Source organism: Dromiciops gliroides, chromosome 2, assembly GCF_019393635.1.
Source record: "Dromiciops gliroides isolate mDroGli1 chromosome 2, mDroGli1.pri, whole genome shotgun sequence".
NCBI classification, from domain to species: Eukaryota; Metazoa; Chordata; class Mammalia; order Microbiotheria; family Microbiotheriidae; genus Dromiciops; species Dromiciops gliroides.
The window spans coordinates 99,791,391-99,809,631 of record NC_057862.1 but is presented as its reverse complement, the minus strand read 5'-3'; the positions used below and the strand labels follow the sequence as shown (position 1 = coordinate 99,809,631).

General features: G+C 40.2%; 1 protein-coding gene across 37 annotated transcripts in view; it reads left to right on the top strand.

Moving 5' to 3' along the window:
• TCF7L2 (transcription factor 7 like 2) overlaps positions 1-18,241 on the top strand; it is a 241,203-nt gene that overhangs the window by 91,033 nt on the left and 131,929 nt on the right. For all 37 annotated transcript variants that reach the window (XR_006354855.1, XR_006354854.1, XR_006354851.1 and 34 more), the window contains one exon: positions 4,115-4,216. Coding sequence is in view for 26 of the 37 variants with exons in the window: in XM_043985151.1 (XP_043841086.1) it covers positions 4,115-4,216 (102 nt within the window). In the remaining 11 variants the exon portion in view is untranslated. The remainder of the gene's footprint in view (positions 1-4,114; positions 4,217-18,241) is intronic.

The window sequence follows — 18,241 nt, the reverse complement described above, 5'->3', positions numbered from 1 at the left end:
TCAAGCACATTGGCATAACCTGTGTTTGGGGTCTTTGCACAGAGAGAGGCCTAAAGCTTAACTTAAGCTCCCTAAGACATATCATAAAACACTATTTTGGAAAAAACCCTAATGATCCATGATCAGAACATTATTATTAAACAAGGGATTGAAATGCTTAAGCCAAGATGGCCTTATTTTTTAAAAATGAAAACCGAGTCGAGGCCATTTCATCGGTTTTCAGTGCCGTAATTCCCACAGCCCCTTTTGATTCCAGTTTGCTGAAAAGTTTAATGTTTTTGTAGGCAATTCATAATTTCCACGTTGAGGTGGCTAAGGAGGAAGAGAGCTTGAGCCAGTGGTGTTTTCATAGCGGGATGGTGGGAATTTTTTTCCCCCTCTAGAATGTAAAATGAGTGTTAAACTTCTGGGAAAAATCTGGTGAGAGGTATTCCTAGCCCTTCTCAAATCCAAAGCACCACCTTCTTCAAGATGTATTTAGGACCCCAAAGAATAGAATTTCCTGCTAGTTAGCATCACAAGGAAGGAAAGGATTTTCCTCTTGGCTGCAGTAGTACTGAATTTTCATTTTCCTTGTTATTAATAAGGACCTGTTGCAGGAGTAGACAAAATCTGTGAAATCCATCTTTTTCTTTTTGGGGCGTGGTGTGTATGTGTGCGTATATACAACCACTTCCTTGTCAGAGTGCCGACCATGTCTCCAGCCAATGAGACTGTCCCTAGAGTTTTTGCTTTACAGTCTCCAGTGTCATTCACTGATTTGTGGGGGCCCTGCAATTATGTGTCATATCATGCCATTATTAGAGTTGTTGGGAGTGGGAGTGGAGGGAGAGGAGGTGTTGGCTCCAAGGTAACTCTGAAGGCCTGTATACCCTTTCTTCACCATCTGGATTCAGTTAGCTGTCTCTCGGCAGTGGGGCCGAGTCTCATTTCCTCCAACCAGTAATGTTATATAGGCAGTGATCCTGTTCTGCCCTAACATAATTGAAAATTATGTGTATTGTAGGCTCTCAGCGCTGAAATGTAGGCTCGTAAAAATATGTGGTGCAGGTAGCCTGTGGAGATTGGATCTGGCACACAAGGAAGCTTTTATGTAAAGTAAGAATTATAAGCCTTCACATTAATATTGCATTATGGGTATGACAATTCATAGGGCAGAGGAGCCCTTGAGGGAGGCCTGGCACATAGTAGGTGCTTAATATATAAATGTTTGTTGACTGACCTTAAACAAAGCTGATGTTCCATACTTTATCTAAAGGATGAGTCTCTGGACACAAGCAGATTTGGCTCATGCAGTGTTCGAGGTAGAAAACCATTCATTGGCCTATGCCACAGGAGCTGGCTTTTAGGGAGGGGCTGAGGTTCAATGTGACTTTGTCTTGGCATTTTTGTTTTTTAAAGTTGTGGTGGAGAGGTGAGTATTGGCATGCTTCCATTTTGGTAGGCCTCAAGGAAATGACTTTGTGGAGTGGTTTTGACCAGTGTAGCCCCATGTGTTTATGTGGTTGGTGCCCCCTGAGTGAGAATGGGAAGAAGTCAGAGGCGCATGGTCTCCCCACAGCAGGCTGAACAAACTCCCATAGTAGTCACAGAATGTTAGAGCTGGAAGGAAAGTCAGACATCAACTGGTTGAACCTCTTCAATTTTAGAGGAAGAAAATGAGGCCCTGACACAACCTGTAGTCAGTGGCAGAATTGGGAAAATGGGTCCCCAGATATTTCTGAGCATCAGACTGATGCTATGGTGTCAGACTCATAAATGTAATTTTTGGCATTCAGGTCCCGATTATTCCTTTCTTCCACCCTGTGTAGAAGTACCCATTTCCCTTCTAGGATGTTGTAGAAGTCCCTTCTTTCTCTGGGATGGAGGTGACCAACCTAGAAGAAGTATAAGTACTTTAAAAGTTTAAGACTTCAATCTGCTTAGTTAGAAATCTGCTTTAAAAAATACATTTTGAGGGTCATGTATTTTAGGAACCTTTAACATGAATATGCCTGTAGCTTTTAATTCAACAAATATTTGTTTTTATGTTAATTTACTTATTTAATATATTTCCCTGATATATGCTGAGTGCTAGGGAGAAAACTGCCTAGGAATTCCTTTATTTGGGAGCAAATGCTGGGGGCAGCATTGTCATAGATGATGAAGATGTAACTGCAGTTGCAGTCATGCCATGAGAGGGGAAAGTTTGTCCCCAGTAGATTCTGCCTTGTCTGGCCTGTCTGGGAGTTGTGGTGGTAGGTGGTGGGTTCCCTAGAGAAGACCACCACAGTGATGATAATCCTTAGCTTGGTAGCAGAGGACTGGCCAAGGGATCAAGGTCATGGATAACTATGAGGTAAGAGGAGAAACAGCAGTCTTTGGACACCCATAGGAGGAAATATATTAGTCTCCTATGGCCCTTCTCCCCTAGCGCCCCAACGTTGTGGCCCTGGGACTAGTCTTCTGGTTGCTTTGCCCTAGTTATAGCTCTAGTCTTGGATTCGGTCCTATGGATGATACAAAAATGAATAAGACATGGCCCTTGCTCCTTGCTCTAATGAAACTTATGATCTAATAGTGGAATTAAGGCATATGTTTGTGTGTGTGTGTGTGTGTGTAATAAATATATATATCTCCATAGGAAATAGAATTTAATAAGTGCTCAAGGAAGGCCTGGGACAATATGCTGTTGTTAGTTCCAAGGAAGGAGAGATCACATTTGTCCTCAGGGTAAGGGGGAAGGGTCAGAGAAGGCTTTATGGAAGAAGAAATGTTACATGATCTGGACCTCTAAAGGATGGATAACATTTCAACAGAAGTGGGCAAGATTCAGGAAGATACAAAGAGAGCATGCCAGCAGTAGGGGCTGACACAAACCAACATTTGGAGGTACCTTGCTTGGATTTTCCTTTAAGCAGTGGGTTATGATTCAAGGTGGCTAAGGTTACTCTTGTGTAGGATACATTGGATAGAGAAGAAACTGCAAATGATAAAACAAGTCAGAAGGCTAGAATAATCTTCCAGACAAGAAGCAATTGAACCTGAACTCATGTAAATTAAAGAAATACTGTGTGAATAGGAAAGGGGGGAACAGAGGGATGTAGAACGCGTACATTATCAGTAGGCAGAAGACCTGAATTTTGATAGCATATCACCTCTGAACCTCAGTTCCCTCATCTGTAAAATGATTGGGGTTGCATTCAGATGACCTTGAAGGGCCCTTTCAGTGGTAAACTCAGTCTGGAGCAATTAGCCCTGTTTCCTGGTAGTGCCCTGTATAGCCAAAGAAAGAATAAATTCTCTAATTCTAGAAGATGGGGACAAGATTTAATTAATTGGTCCCTTTATTTTAAGCCTTTGGACCATGTGTGTATCTTCATTGTGTATATTCAGAAATGTCTCTGGTCTTTGGAAAGGATTAGTGTGCAGACATATTTGTTACCAAGAAATATATTTGTTTCATAGTTTATTAGGCTAGAAGCTGAGTTATCTCTTATTCTCACCTAATGCATAGTTTTAAAATCAAGGACAGTTACACACTTGTACCTTATTCTCTTTCAAATAAAGGATATTTGTTTAAAAATGAGGATAAAAATTCTTTTTAAAAAATCTGCTTTAAAAAGGATATTTGGGATGGATGGTTTCCTTAGACATTACTGCCTGAGGTACTGTGGTATAGTGGAAAGTGTCCAATTTGGGGTTCAAATCCCAGCTCTACTTCCAAATGACCATGGCCAAATCAACATGACACTCTCTGGGTTTGGGATTCTTCATATGCAAAATTAGAGGGTATTTTGATTTCTGAGGTCTCTTCCAGCTCTCTATCTCTGTCTGTCTGTCTGTCTGTCTGTCCTCCTCATATCTCCTCTTTCCCCCATTATGATTGGAATAATATTAATGGGATCATTCAGGATAAAATTCTTTTGAAGTTTCTGTGTCATATTAATTAAAAGTGAAATCAATCTTTTAAAGCTGGTATTATCTTTGGGCTTGCTAAGCAACAGTCATACAGATGGGAACTTCTTATGTTGCTTCTTCATTACACATAAGCGCATGCACCCCCCTACACACACACTCACTCTCATTCACCGTCTCTTATGTTTTTCTTCCCTATTTTTGTTTCCCTTTCCAGTATCTCCAGATGAAATGGCCACTGCTTGATGTTCAAGCAGGGAGCTTACAGAGTAGACAAGCCCTCAAGGATGCAAGGTCTCCATCTCCAGCACACATCGTTGTAAGTAATCTCACAAAGACAAGTGTTGCTGTTACTGAGCAAAGCTATTTTGATGTTGAGTTCTGGATTGTTATAATTTTGTCCTGTTTTTTGAGGGGTTCACAAGTGGAGGGGAGGCCAAGGAGAGACATAGGGTGGCGAGTTCTCTTGAAGGCAGTATTACCTGTCAAGTCCTCTTGGCTGGTGATATTTCTAAGAAGTAGCAATACCAAAAATATATTCTTTCCAGTTTTGTGAATTTTTCTTCCACTTTTATTTGTTCTGGGTCCAGTCTGGATGGAAAGCCACTCACAGGCATGAGCTATGAATGACATCAAGGAGATGATAAAAAGCCAGATTTCCCTTCCATGATTCGTGATCCCCCCCCCCCCCCTTCCCATTTCTGGATAAGTAAGAGGCGAGGGAGGAGGGAATCAGAAGCACAAAGGGGAAGTCCTGTGTTTTTAGGTTTTTGAGTGTAGCAATATCTTTTTAATATAGCATTGGAAAAAAAAATCCGCTGTACCTAAACTCATTTAAATGAGCTTATGCTATATTTGGTGTATGCAGATGTGGTGTCAGAAACAACTTGCATTTAGCACCAAGCAATGACCACATTTATGAAGGGCTTATGTCCACATATATTTTTAATGCACTTTCTTACTAAAGAGTTTGTAGACATGGAAAGCAGAGTTTGTAAATTAACCTCTTGAGAAGATAGCTTGGACTTATTAGAATATTTCCTTCTCTATATTTTATCACATGTTGGACTTTATATTTTAAAAATAATTAATGGATGACACATTTTTATAATTAATCTGTGACAGGTAGAATTATGCAAAACATGGAGCTATTCATGTATTTTTTATTGAGGATCATAAAATGCTATCTTTGTATATTTTGCCTCTACATTATGTTAAATTTTAAAAAATGAAATTTAATATATACACTTAAAAAAAAAGACAGTCTTAAAACAGTGTGGTTAATATTTATTTGAAATCTTGGGAATATCTTCTCATACAAACCATAGCCATTTGGATATATTTTATTCAGAGAAACATTCGTCTGTACAACTTAAATAATGGTATAGAATGTAGCTCAATATAATAATAATAATAACAACAATAACAAGTTATTGAAAACATTTTTTGGTTGTTGGTGGCGTGTGTGTGAGAGAGAGCCTGACCTAATGAATGAGGGCTTAGCTTTTGCGTCAAGTTCTCTTTCTGACACATACTGTCTGTGTGACCATGGGCAGGTCTCTTAATTTCTTAGAGTTCCAGGTAACACTGTAAGACTTTAAGTTAGAGATTTCGTCGCTTATGGGCATGTGATTCTCCATTCTCCTACAGATCAAACATAAGGCTGTGCCAAAAAAAATTTTTTTGGGGGGTGAGGTAATAGGGGTTAAGTGACTTGCCTAGGGTCACACAGCTAGTAGGTGTTAAGTGTCTGAGGCTGGATTTGAACTCAGGTCCTCCTGAATCCAGGGACAGTGCTCTATCCACTGTGCCACCTAGCTGCCCTGTGCCAAAAAATGTTAACCATAATAATAATAATAATAATAATAATAATAATAATGACTGAAAATTTTTTTTGAATGTTGACAATTTCCATGGCATGAAAAGAATGAGAAGCAGAGCAATCCTTGCTAGGAATTTTGTTTAAAAATGGTTTCTTTTGTTCATCCAGATGGAACTGCTGTGCCTTCATTTCATGGAATTCTAGAATGTTAGATGAGGAAAGGATCTTAGAAATAATTTAATCTAGTTTTCCCGGATAGAGGGGAAAGAAAACTAGATTTAGGATCAGTGGATCTGGATTTAAACTCTGGCTATATTCTGATCTTTGTAACTCCTCCAGGCTGTCGTTTCCCCCTGTAAAAGGAGGTGAGAGCAAGACTAGATAATCTCTAAGGGCCTTTCCAACCATAAACCCTGTGATCCTTCACTTTACAAATGAGAAATCTGAAGGCTATTAAAGGGAAGTGATGTATCCCAGGCCACACAGTTAGTCAGGAGCAGAGCCTGAACAAGAAGCGACCCTGAGCTTCTTTTGGATATATTTTCTTTCTAGGCAGATCTAGGCCTTTATCTTCCATCAGATGATAAGGTGAGACTGGATGGCCTCTTAAGATCCCTTCCAACTTTTAGCCCTTGAGCCAATGATCCTAGTAGAAACAAACTGGTCTGTGTTTGCGGTTCCCATACCTTTAATTTTGTGCCCTGTCAGTGAAATCATCAAGGTGATAATGTAACTGCCATTTTGTGAGCCTTGAGTTGGCTTCCCTTACAGGTGTGACTTCTCAACAAACAAACAAACAAATGGAGGTGAGACACTGAGAATTTATCTTGGGGAGTGGTTGATTTGGTTGGATATAGAGCACAGACTCCCGATAATAAAGTCGTGGAGCCATAAGATATGGTTGAAAGAGACTTTAGATATCTCTGAAAGAGAGTTTCATAACTTTTTTTTTTTTTTGCGTCATGGACCCCTTTGACAGTTTGGTGAAACCCATGGACTCCGTCTCAGGATAAAAAAAGAGAGAGAGAATACATAAGATTATTAAGGAAATCAATTATATTGAAGTATAATTATAAAAATATTAAAAATAAATAAAAAACAGGTTCATGGACCCCAGGTTAAGAACCCCTGTTCATAGTCCAAACACCTGGTCTTAGAAGTGAGGAGGCAGAGAACCAGAGAAGAAAAATGACTTACCTCATGGACTCAGACATTCTGACTCTAAATTCAGTGTTCTTTCCATTATACTAGTCCAACACCTTCATTTTACTGATAAGAAAGCTGAGTCTCTCAGAGAGTTAAATTGTCATATCAGGGATTCAGGACTAATGGAGCTGGGACTAGAAACCACATGTCTTGCTCCCGGTTTCCTTTCCACAAAATTCTCTCTGCCTGGTCTAGTCAGTGCTTGATTCAATTTTAATTGAATGCAAAAAAACAAAAACAAAAGGGGCAGCTAGGTGGTGCAGCGGGTAAAGCACTGGCTCTGGATTCAGGAGTACCTGAGTTCAAATCCGGCCTCAGACACTTGACACTTACTAGCTGTGTGACCCTCGGCAAGTCGCTTAACCCCCATTGCCCCGCCAAAAAACAAAAAAAAACAAAAAAAAACCCCGAAAAACAATTTTAATTGAATAGTGAAATGGAGAATCTTTTTTTCAATGTTTATGGAGTGTGGTGTGGTAGAAGGAATGTTAGATTTGGAACTGGGAGGCCTGGGCACAAATCCTGGCTTTGTTACATTATCTGTCACCTTGAGCAAGTTATCTAACCTCTCCAGGCCATAGTTGTCTCCTGAGTGAGGGAGTTGGGATATATGGCCACTAACTTGCCATCCAGATCTGAAACTGATGCTGTGATTTTTAATTCTCTAAGATAGGTCACACTCTTAAGATTGCCTTCTTCTACTAGGTCAGAAATGGTTGGTTGGAAATTTAGCTATGGAGAAAAAAGAGCATTGTCTTTAGAAGTCTTAGAGGTCTTTCTTTCTTTGAGTACAAAGCTGCCCCATGTCTTTGAAGGAGATCTGGGATGGGCACACCCCAGTGGAGGTGTGTCCTTCTGTGGTCTTCAGATCTCTTTCTTCCACTGGTTTTGAATTTGAATTGAGTGTGTAAACTTGGGAAGGTGGCTTGTAGCCAACAACCACAAGTAGGGTTGTCCAGGTTCTAAGAATCTTATATTCACATTTGGAAATTGAAGATCAGTACAGGGGCAGGGACTGGAGGAGATGGCAGAATATTTTTCCAGGAAGCCTGAGTCAGCTTCAGTGTGGGTTTTGGCTGGGCAGGCAATAGGAGTGTCTTAAGGACCATTTTCCTCTCGTTCAGTGAAAAGCATGTTGTTTACCATAGCAACCACTTTGAAGCATGTAGTACCTCAGTGATGGAGACCCTCATCCAAGGAGCCCCAGCTGGGAGTTGTAATATGATCTTTTGTGATCCTTACAGTCTTCTTAGGGGGACAATGGGAATGCTGCTTTGTGGAGGTGGTGGAAAGAGAGAAGGAAGGAGTTGGGTGGGGCAAGAGAGAGATATACAGTATGTTTAGTAAAGATGAACTAAAGTTTAACGCTTAACACTTGTGTTTTAGCTAAATTACATGCTTTATTCTGGGTGAATTTGGTCATTAATTGTATATTTTTTGAGCAATATATTCCATAAAGAACATATGAATGGTGACATTCTGATGAAGGTGGTGGTAGTGACAGGGGAGGAAATCAGGTGAGAGGATTGTAGAAGGCAGCTGAATTGAGATGTGTGGAGTTTCTTCTGTTTTATGCTTCATACTCCTCACCCTTAACCTGTTTTGCTGCTAGTTGGGTCAGTGAGAATCTATGCCAATTTGAATTGCAAAAAACATGATTAAGCTTTTTCAGTGGGCATTAAGGAATGTTCACCCTGGCCAAATTTGTGTTGGGTCACAGATGTGCTTAAGTATTTAGTGCACATGTGTACTGTGGGCATGCAAAGTTATATATAATATCAGTGTTGAACATTATATTCTAAGTCCGAATTAGAGTCAATGACATTTGGATCTCTGTAAGATTTTACATGAACCTCACCTAGCAGTGTTAAAATTAGCCAACTAACTCTGAAATGTTCCAAAATTGGGCTTCAGCTATAATCCAACATTCATTCCACCGTTGTGTTGTCTTGTTTTTCCTTTTAAAAAATGTCATGTCTTAATCTTTCATAAAAAGTATTTCCAAATAAATAACTGAAGATCACTCCCTAATTTCTCTGAGGTTTAAGATAAATGCTAGTATTTTGGCCAAATTATTTTTTAATTTTTGATTTAATATCAGAGCAGAGATTATGATTAGTGAGGATATTGATAGATACAGATACATAGGAAAAATAGGTATTTTCCTGTAAATTTAGTAAATTAATAAATTTAGGCTAGGATAGTAGTAATTAGAGGGTCAGGCATAAAAAAGTGGAGGAATTTTGGCAGGATATTTTTATTTGATTATCAGTCCTTCAGTAAGATTTAGTTCATGTGGTACGTTGTTCATACCCTGTGAGATTTAATCTAACTTTTTGTAATATCATGCATTCAGTAAATGTGCATAACAGGTAGAGTTTGAGGTTACAGATAAGATATTAATTTAAAAAAAACCACAACCCCACACATTTTAGTTCCTGTAACTGACATCGCGCATCCTGTTTGTTATATATAATCCAGCTGCTGCTAATCAGTGTTCAGAAGTGAAAGGGAATTATTCCCAAGGGATGCTGTCTTCAGCAACTAGCCAAAAGCAAAGGGGAATTTATACAAATTTGGTTCTTTTCTTTTTCTCTCATTTTTCAAATGTCCTGGATTAGACCAATATTCATAGTTAGGAAATAATCCAATCTCTATCCCCTTTCTTCTCCAAGTCACTGAGTCTTTTGCTGGGGGCTGCAGGTGTTTTTTGCTTATTCAAAACTTCTCCATGACCATGTGGTGGGTTTTTTCCCTATTTCTTGACTAGATTTTTCCCATTTCAAAATAACTGCAAAAGAGGTGGAATCATACTGAGTTGTAGTCTTCTGAGACAAGTATGCTCAGTTGAAACTACTTTAGCTGATTGGGTGAGCTCATGGGTTAGAAGGCTTTCCCTGGTTGCTACCTCTGGTATCTTTGCTATACAAAGACTTTCATTTAACTTCCTTTGTACCTAGCAAAAAGAGATGCTGTACCCCAAATGGTGGTATTTTGGCATAGTATATCTTTTACAGAACGGCAAAAGGCTTCCCAAATTCCTACAATTTCTTCGGGGTTGACTTTTGAAGTTGATGTGGATTTTTACCTTGGGGTAGATTTCAAGTGCGGCTTGTTCTTCTGAGTAATGAGCAGAGAGGTGTGGGATAAGAAAGCAGGCTGAGTCCTGGAGAACAAAGGATGCTAGGTTGTGGTAGCAGGGCGTTTTTTTCCCCCCATTTTGTTTAAATGCTGAAGGAAAGAAGAAAACTCTCACAAAATGTGACATGATGGGGAAAACTTCAGTCAAGGCTTGCACTTGAGGTATGGATCTTTTTGCAGTATGCAGAGGGGAAAACATGCCTGATTATTTTTATTACTGGATTGGGAAAGGAAGCAGTGACTTATAATTTAGAGTCAAAACTGCAATCTCCTTACTTCTGATACTAGTGTGGCATTGGGCAAATCACCGGCCTTAATGCCCTTTTCTAAAGAATGCAGAAGTTGGACCAGATGGCTTCTCAGGTCCCTTCTAGCTCCAAATTTATGAATTTGAGATTATAGTAGACATACAGTATGACAGAAAAGAAGCAAAACCACTTTGAGAGGTTCCCCCCCCCCTTCCCCTTTGTTTTTTGGCCGATGCAGCCATTATTCTATTGTAGAGTCTTCTGGGACCTCCTTTCAGGGGTCATGACCTCCTTTGGCCAGAGATGCTATTGGGGGAAAAAAATCTTTGTGGTACAAACTCTTTTGTTTATATTTTGACTGTGATCCAGATTCATAACCATTCATGGTTTTGTAAGGAATGAATGAAAGAAATATCATTTGTTAATCACCGACCATGTGCCTGGTCTTGTGTTAAATGCCATCTATACGAATATCAGAAGTGACGTGGACTCTGACCTCAAGCAGTTAGCATTCTCATAGAGGGAGACAATACTTCTCTAGGAATGGTTTCAGTCAGCTCACTAAGTATTTATCAAGGCCTTATTTGGGTCAGGCATGTTGCAGTGTATTTGATATCCAAAGACAGGCAAAACACGGGCCATGGTCCCAAGAATCTTTCATTCTAGTGGTGTGTGTGTGTGTGTGATAACATGTAAATAACAAGATACATACAAGATAGATACAGTGCAATCATCTGTTTATTGTAGCATCTTCTGATGAGATCGCTAAGTAAGCCACTATAAAAGGAGAAGAGAAGTTAAGTCCCCAAGGGATGCAGCCTTGGGCACGCACCCATGTTTAGTAAAATGTGGCCTAGATATATAACTATAGAGACTGAGAAGGAACGGTCTGGTAGGTAGTAGGAAACCCAGGAGAGAGCAGTGTCACCACAGCCCACAGCGAATAGTTTATCTAGGTAGAAATGGTGATTTATTGTGTCAAACTGAGGAGAAGGCAGGGCAGGTTGAAAAATGATTTCAGTAGACAGGTAGATGGGATGTAAAGGATCGCTTAGTTTAAGGCTGGCCAAATGTTGTGGGCTAGGCAAGTTTGCATTCCCTTAGTTGAACTGGCCCAGCTCCTAAGATTCTAAAAGCCAAGGAGATTATTTCCCCTGGGACCTCAGGAAATGGATTCTGGAGTGGGATCCTGGTCCAAGTGGGGAGAGGGTTAATCAGCCAGGGCAAGACAGATGGAGATATGACCTGGTTATTTGTCTGAATGCTTTCTATGTCTGAAACATTGTATTGGGCATTGTGGTGTGCATGTTAGGATTCTGCCCACTGAGAAGTATACAGTTTGGTCGGGCTGACAAGACTAACACACAAAGCTATTATTGAATGAAAACAAAAGCCTATAATTAAGTGATAAATTATATGGCATATAGTCTCCAAGAATCAGAGATTGGAGAGAGAGGTGGTTGTTAGGTTTGGAAATATTTGGGGAAGTGTCATTCAGTCACAGGACCATCTTTCTTCTCTGATTTTGGGCGGGTCCAAAATATCTTTTTTTCCCCCTCAGGGTGGAAAAATGGCATTTTGGTGTCTGTCATTTATCTTTGGCTTCTTGTTCAGTAAAGATCTAGTAACCCTTGCTAACTCAGGATCCTGGGTTCAGTTACCACACTAACTTTTCTTCATGCACCAGGATTCGTTGGGATAGAGGGTGGAGATGCTTGTTAAAATTTAGACAGAGATTTAGTCTACCATAAATCACTATAGTGCTCTACTAGCTACAGGATTAGATCAACACTTCATAAAACAGGCTCCCAAGATCTTTGTTGAATTTGTTTAGTGTTGACGTTAAGATGGGGCTGTTTCCTTTTGGAGTGGAAGCAGTTCTCTCAAAGCAATTAGCATCAATTTTAAAATTGATTATTTTTTTGTATATTGATATTACTATCACTCCTTTACACCCATAGGTATAGATCATACATATAAGAAATATGTCTAGCCAAGTAAAATTAATCAATGCATTGGCCATATCTGAAAAAAAAATGTATGTTTCATCCCACACCTATATTCTGCCACCTGCCTTGAGAAGTGATAAGGAATGTTTCCCTTGCAGTCCTCTGAAATCATGACTGGTCACTGTTCTGTTGGCATTTAAATAAAGTCCAATCATCATCTGTTAGGTAGCTACAGTTTGATGAACATTGTGATGTTGACTGGGATGAAAAACTATCCTGCTATTATCTTTGCCAATTATCTTATAACTACAGAGCAGAAATTCTTAAGCTTTTTTTTTGCATCATGGAGCTCTCTGATAGGCTGGTGAAATGTATGGATCCCTTTTCAGAAAAATGTTTTCAAATACATAAAATAAGATATATGGTTTTGCAAAGGATATAAATTACAATGAAACAGAATTATCAAAATACTGTTCAACTTTTTTTTTTTTTTCGTGGACCCCAGGTTAAGAACCTTTCTTATGGAGGGTCTCCTTCATCTCTAATTTCTTTGGTACTCGGCTCACTTAAGTGGGGCTATATAAGTGAAGAAAATAAAGTTTCAGAGCCACACACACAGAGGTAGTGTCTGATTTGTTTAAACATTTTTTTTCTTAGCAGTCTTCATTTAGATTTCACTTACCAGGCTCGGTAGTGACCTAAGACAGGTGAATAAGGTGGCTTTTTGAAATAGTACCCAAAAAAGATTTTTCATATACATACACTCTTGCTCACTCACTTGCTCACTCACATACACTTTCCTTTGAGTGCATGTCTTTTTGCACCTATAGCCATGAAGATAAATGAGGACTAAATTCAAGAGGTCTACTCTGAAGCCTTCATAACTGACATATTTGGTGGGAACTTGAAATATTTAGATAATATTTAACTTGTTAAACAGCTATACTTTAAAAGAGTGGCCTGATTTTTTTTTAATGTAGTTCTTAGGTCAGTGGAAGTTTATCACCACCACCACTACCACCACCACCACCATCATCATCATCGCTTATGGCATCAGTTCAGAATTGGTCTAAACAGTTTTCTTTTTTTCATTTATCTATTTATTTATTTTGTGGGGCAATGAGGGTTAAATGACTTGCCCAGAGTCACATAGCTAGTAAGTGTCAAGTGTCTGAGGCTGTATTTGAACTCAGGTCCTCCTGAATCCAGGGCCAGTGCTTTATCCACTATGCTACCTAGCTGCTCCCAGTTTTCTTTTTCTTTTCTTTTCTTTTTTTTTTTCAGGGCAATGAGGGTTAAGTGACTTGCCCAGGGTCACACAGCTAGTAAGTGTCAAGTGTCTGAAGCCATATTTGAACTCAGGTCCTCCTGAATCCAGGGCCGGTGCTTTATCCACTGTGCCACCTAGCTGACCCCAAACAGTTTTATTTTTAAGAAAAGTAGGGCTATTTAAATCATCTCCCACAAACTCCTCTGAAATCCTAAGAAGACAAATAAAATTATGGTCAAATGCCCTCTATTAAATTAGCATTTTAGTTTTAGGGGAGACCAATACAATTGGTAGTAGTTGTGATTTTTGTGTTATATATGCACACTTTCTAACACATTGTAATCTTTTATATAAGTAAAGTCTATAGCACATCTGCTCATTCTCTTAGCCTTGGAACATAATTTTTGCTATTTTAAAAGATGGCAGCAGCCTGAAGCATTAGATAGAGGGTTGACCTTGGATCACCTACTAACAAAACCTCTCAGTTTCTCATGTTAACTCTTTGAGATTTTAAGTTACAGACAGGATACTGATCTTCACTGGTGGAAGGAGTTTCCATACTGGAAATTCTTTACATTGATAAAATCACAGTTTTGGACACCCCCCCCCCCCCAGCCAAGCAAACATACCTTCTATAGGCTGAATAAATAATCTCAATCTCTCTCTCTGTGTCTGTGTCTCTGTCTCTCTCTCTTACACACACACATACACACACACTTCTGTTCAGTACTGTAGCTACTACATTGTGATTTCTAAAGTTCCAATTTTTAAAAAAGCATTTGAATTCCTAATAGCATTTTGTCATTATGTATTTTCTTGGTCAATGAATGTTAATCATACAACTACTATCTAGTATGTGTTGGGGGCGGGTCTTAAATTTTTTTGACGTTTAAAAAGGTATCTTCCTCCTCAAAAATGTTGGGAACCACTTGGAGATGCCCTCCAAGTTCTCTTCTAGCATTGATATTTTCTAAATGGGCATTACCTATTGTCTTGAAAGGTTGCCTTCAGCCCACTCTTACTCATTGCCTCTATTTTTCCCAGCTTAGAACAGGTACAGAATTACCAAACCTTAGAAGGCTAAATCCAAAAGATTAGCACACCATTGATAATGAGATTTAAAAAGGGGGAACTGAAACTAAGCTGATATAAGTGTACTTGGAAGTAGATTTGTTTTCATGATTCGGGTTGTGATTCTGATTCTTCCAGTAATAAAATCCTCATTTGCCACTCACTGCCTGCTAGTTTGTGCTCTTAAAGTTTATGTCTGTGTATCTTTTCTCCCAAGTAAGCCCATTGAGGGTAGGGACTTTATATTATGTTTCTTCTATATTTCCCTCCTACCTTATTCTAAACTCCCCTACCCCTTTCTGTATGGTAAATAGTCAATAAATATTTGGTTTGAGCCGAAAGCCCATTCTTGGTATGGAAATGAGGTTCATTTTAATTTAATGTTTCTTATTTACATTAAGTTTCCCAGTGTTATTCAGAATCAGCAGCAGCTTCAAAATAGGGTCACAGGATTGATCATAGATTTTGCTCTGCAGAGTTCATCTAGTTCACCTCTTACTTTTTACAGATGAAGAAACTGAGGCAAAAAAAGGTTAAAGGATTCCCCTAAGGTCATGCCAGGAAACGAGTGGCAGAGGCAAAATTCAAATCCTGACTCCAAATCCACCACTCCACAACAAACTAGTCTTTCTGTAGCTTGCTTTTTCTCCCTGTTTAACAACCTCTATTCTTTGAGGTGGTTGCTTTTATGGTGTGCTTTGCCACTGATTTGATGACTTGGACTTAAGTTCCATTTCTCAGTGGATTGTGTTGGGCCATAATAATTTCATTGATCTAGTAGAGCTCCTGTGAATTTCCATTCTAAGGCAACCTCTATTACTAATGGGGAGACTTGGAGAGCTGAAATATGCAAAGAGTGGCTGATTTTAATGGGAGGGGGACAACAACCCATTGATGTGTGGCTATATTTTGTGACACTTGTATTTCTTTTATGGTATCAGGGACCGAATGGACTTGCCAAAGGTTCTAAGATCATGCTTTAGTTCCTCTTCTTCTTGTTACACTGATCGATTCTATGTGTGTATGTCTCTGTGTGTGTCTCTCTGTGTGTGTGTGTGTGTGTGTGTGTGTGTGTGTGTGTGTGTGTGTGTTTGGTTCTGTGTGTGTAACATGCACGTCCATTTTATAGAAGTCTGAAGTTAGGCGATTGTCCATGGGATGTTACAATAGCTAAGCAGAGAGCAGCGCCTGAAATATACATATGTTTATTGCAAAAGGGGCAGCTAGGTGGCGCAGTGGATAAAGCACCAGTCCTGGATTCAGGAGGACCTGAGTTCAAATTCGGCCTCAGACACTTGACACTTACTAGCTGTGTGACCCTAGGCAAGTCACTTAATGTTACCTCATTGCCCTGGGGAAAAAAAGAAAGAAAGAAAGAAAAAGATAGCTGAGTGGAGCTGTGAATTATTTCTATGTCAGCCTATCAAGTTTCACTGTTCCACCTTCTGGGCCCTTACCCATCTCTGTGCTTGATCCTAGGCATTTAGGGGGAACTGTGACTTCCTTTCTTAATTATTAAAGTCAGTGAGGCAGGATGTGAATAACTCCAGCCACAAGTATGGCAGGATCCTTGGTAGCTTAGGACATTAGTAGCATTGGATCCAGTGATCATCGAAGAATGGACTGGGGCTTGGTTCTGTCAACTGAGCTTACCTCAGTTATGCCTTTCGATTGGGAAATCGTGTAAGTCATCTTTTCTGTTACCATACAGGACCAAAAACAGCTGGAAGTAGGAATATTGTGCCTGGACAGATTCAGTTGTGTATGTCCTGAGAGTGTTCCTCTGTACCTTCCCATTCCTCTCCCCATGTTGGGTAGAAGTTGGGCTTTGCAACAGAGCAGTCATGATGAGTGGACTGTGGGGTGGTAGGCAGCTATGTGTAGTGGCTTGTGTCAATAGACAACAGCAAGACAAAGTGAAGGGGTGGCAGACAAGATAAGGAGGAAGCAAAGCCCTTCCCTCACCTAATGGAAACATCCGCTCAGGGAAGAAGGCTGTTTATCCTTCACAGCCTCTCCATGTTGGTGCTCTGGGGCAAAGTGCCACTTGCCCTAGGTTAGTTATACCTCTGCAAAATTCTAAGTGCCATTAGATTGTAAAAAGGCAGATCTGTTCTCCCCTCACAAACTTGCAGTCCAGTAGTAGCCCAATGATACAGCAGTAAAACTTTTTTTTTTAGGGTTTTTTTTTTTCTTTTCTTTTCTTTTTCTTTTTCTTTTTTTTTGGTGAGGCAATTGGGGTCAAGCGACTTGCCCAGGGTCACACAGCCAGCAAGTGTCAAGTGTCTGAGGTCGGACCTGAACCCAGGTCTTCCTGACTCCAGGGCCAATGCTCTATCCAATGCGCCATCTAGCTGCCCCAGCAGTAAAACTTTTAAGGATCAGGAATGCCATGATGCAAACCCCTTTTGCTGCCAAAGCTGTCATGGCAGGTCAACCTAGGCAGGGATGAAGTAAATCACAGAAGACTTAATGAGTTAGGAATCAGCAGAGTCATCTGGCTTTCTAGCTGGGTAGGGCAAAGATCTTCTCCTCCTGGTTTTGAGGGCACTGAAATCTGTTTTCTCTCTCAGATCATTCTTGCTTGGTTGCCCAGGTGCTGATGGTGAAGAAAACAGCAAGAACTTAAAATTACCAAGGAAGGAAGGAAGGAAATCCAACAGTAGTGGCAGGCCTTGGGACCAGTGTGTTTTTCGGCCCCTGGGGACCTCTCACATTGCTGTGGTGACAAAAAGCCAGGCCATTTCTTGTTTCTCCTGCTTCTGAAGTTGAGCCAGCCTTAGGAGGGCACCCGTGCAGGATTCTGAGAGAGAGCCGTTTTATAGGCTTTTTTGCACTGGAAGCCAGAAGCCAACTTAGATGGGTGGAGGTTTAAAATAAAACCAAGGGGCAAAAAAAGCTTAGCATAGGAGAGGGAAGAGGCCCATGGGCCCTTGGGGAGGGAGAGAAGGGAAACAGCCATACTGGGATTGAAGAAAAAAAGAGTCCGAATTGTATCCTGGGAAAGCCTCCTTTGGGATAATACAATAGAAACTCAGAAACAAAATTTGGAAAGACATAGTACCTCTTGTAGCCAAGCCTTATAAAGGAGGGAGTGTTGGAAAATTCTTAGTTATAGTGACAAAGTTCAGGAATATTTTAGTCAAGACTCCAAGTGCATCAGTTTGATTGTGACAACTAAAGGTGCCATTTTAAAGGGTTCTGTGCTGCCCTTTCTCTTCCTTTCTTGCCTTTTCCCATTCAGTTCATCCCACCCGCCCTCCCACCTCCACCTCCACCTCCACCTCCACCTCCACCTCCACCTCCACCTCCACCTCTGGCCCCACTCCACCCCACCCAGGTGTCTGATGTTAATGAGCTATCTCCATCTCCCTCAACAAAATAAAAGAGGCTTTTATGCAATGTGGAACTGGGGCTGAGTAAAAGCAGCTTGTAGGAAATGAAGAAGGGAAAATGTGAGTAGATGAGAGGGAGGGGACCTTGCATGTGCTAACTTGAGTGTCAGATACACATGTAAATAGTGTGTACTGACTGAAGAGTCTGCAGGGAGATGGAGCATGCTTTGAGATTATGCTAGGCTTCTGAGGTCCACACTGAATATAATTAAGATGAGACTGTCTAATGTTCTTTTAGCATT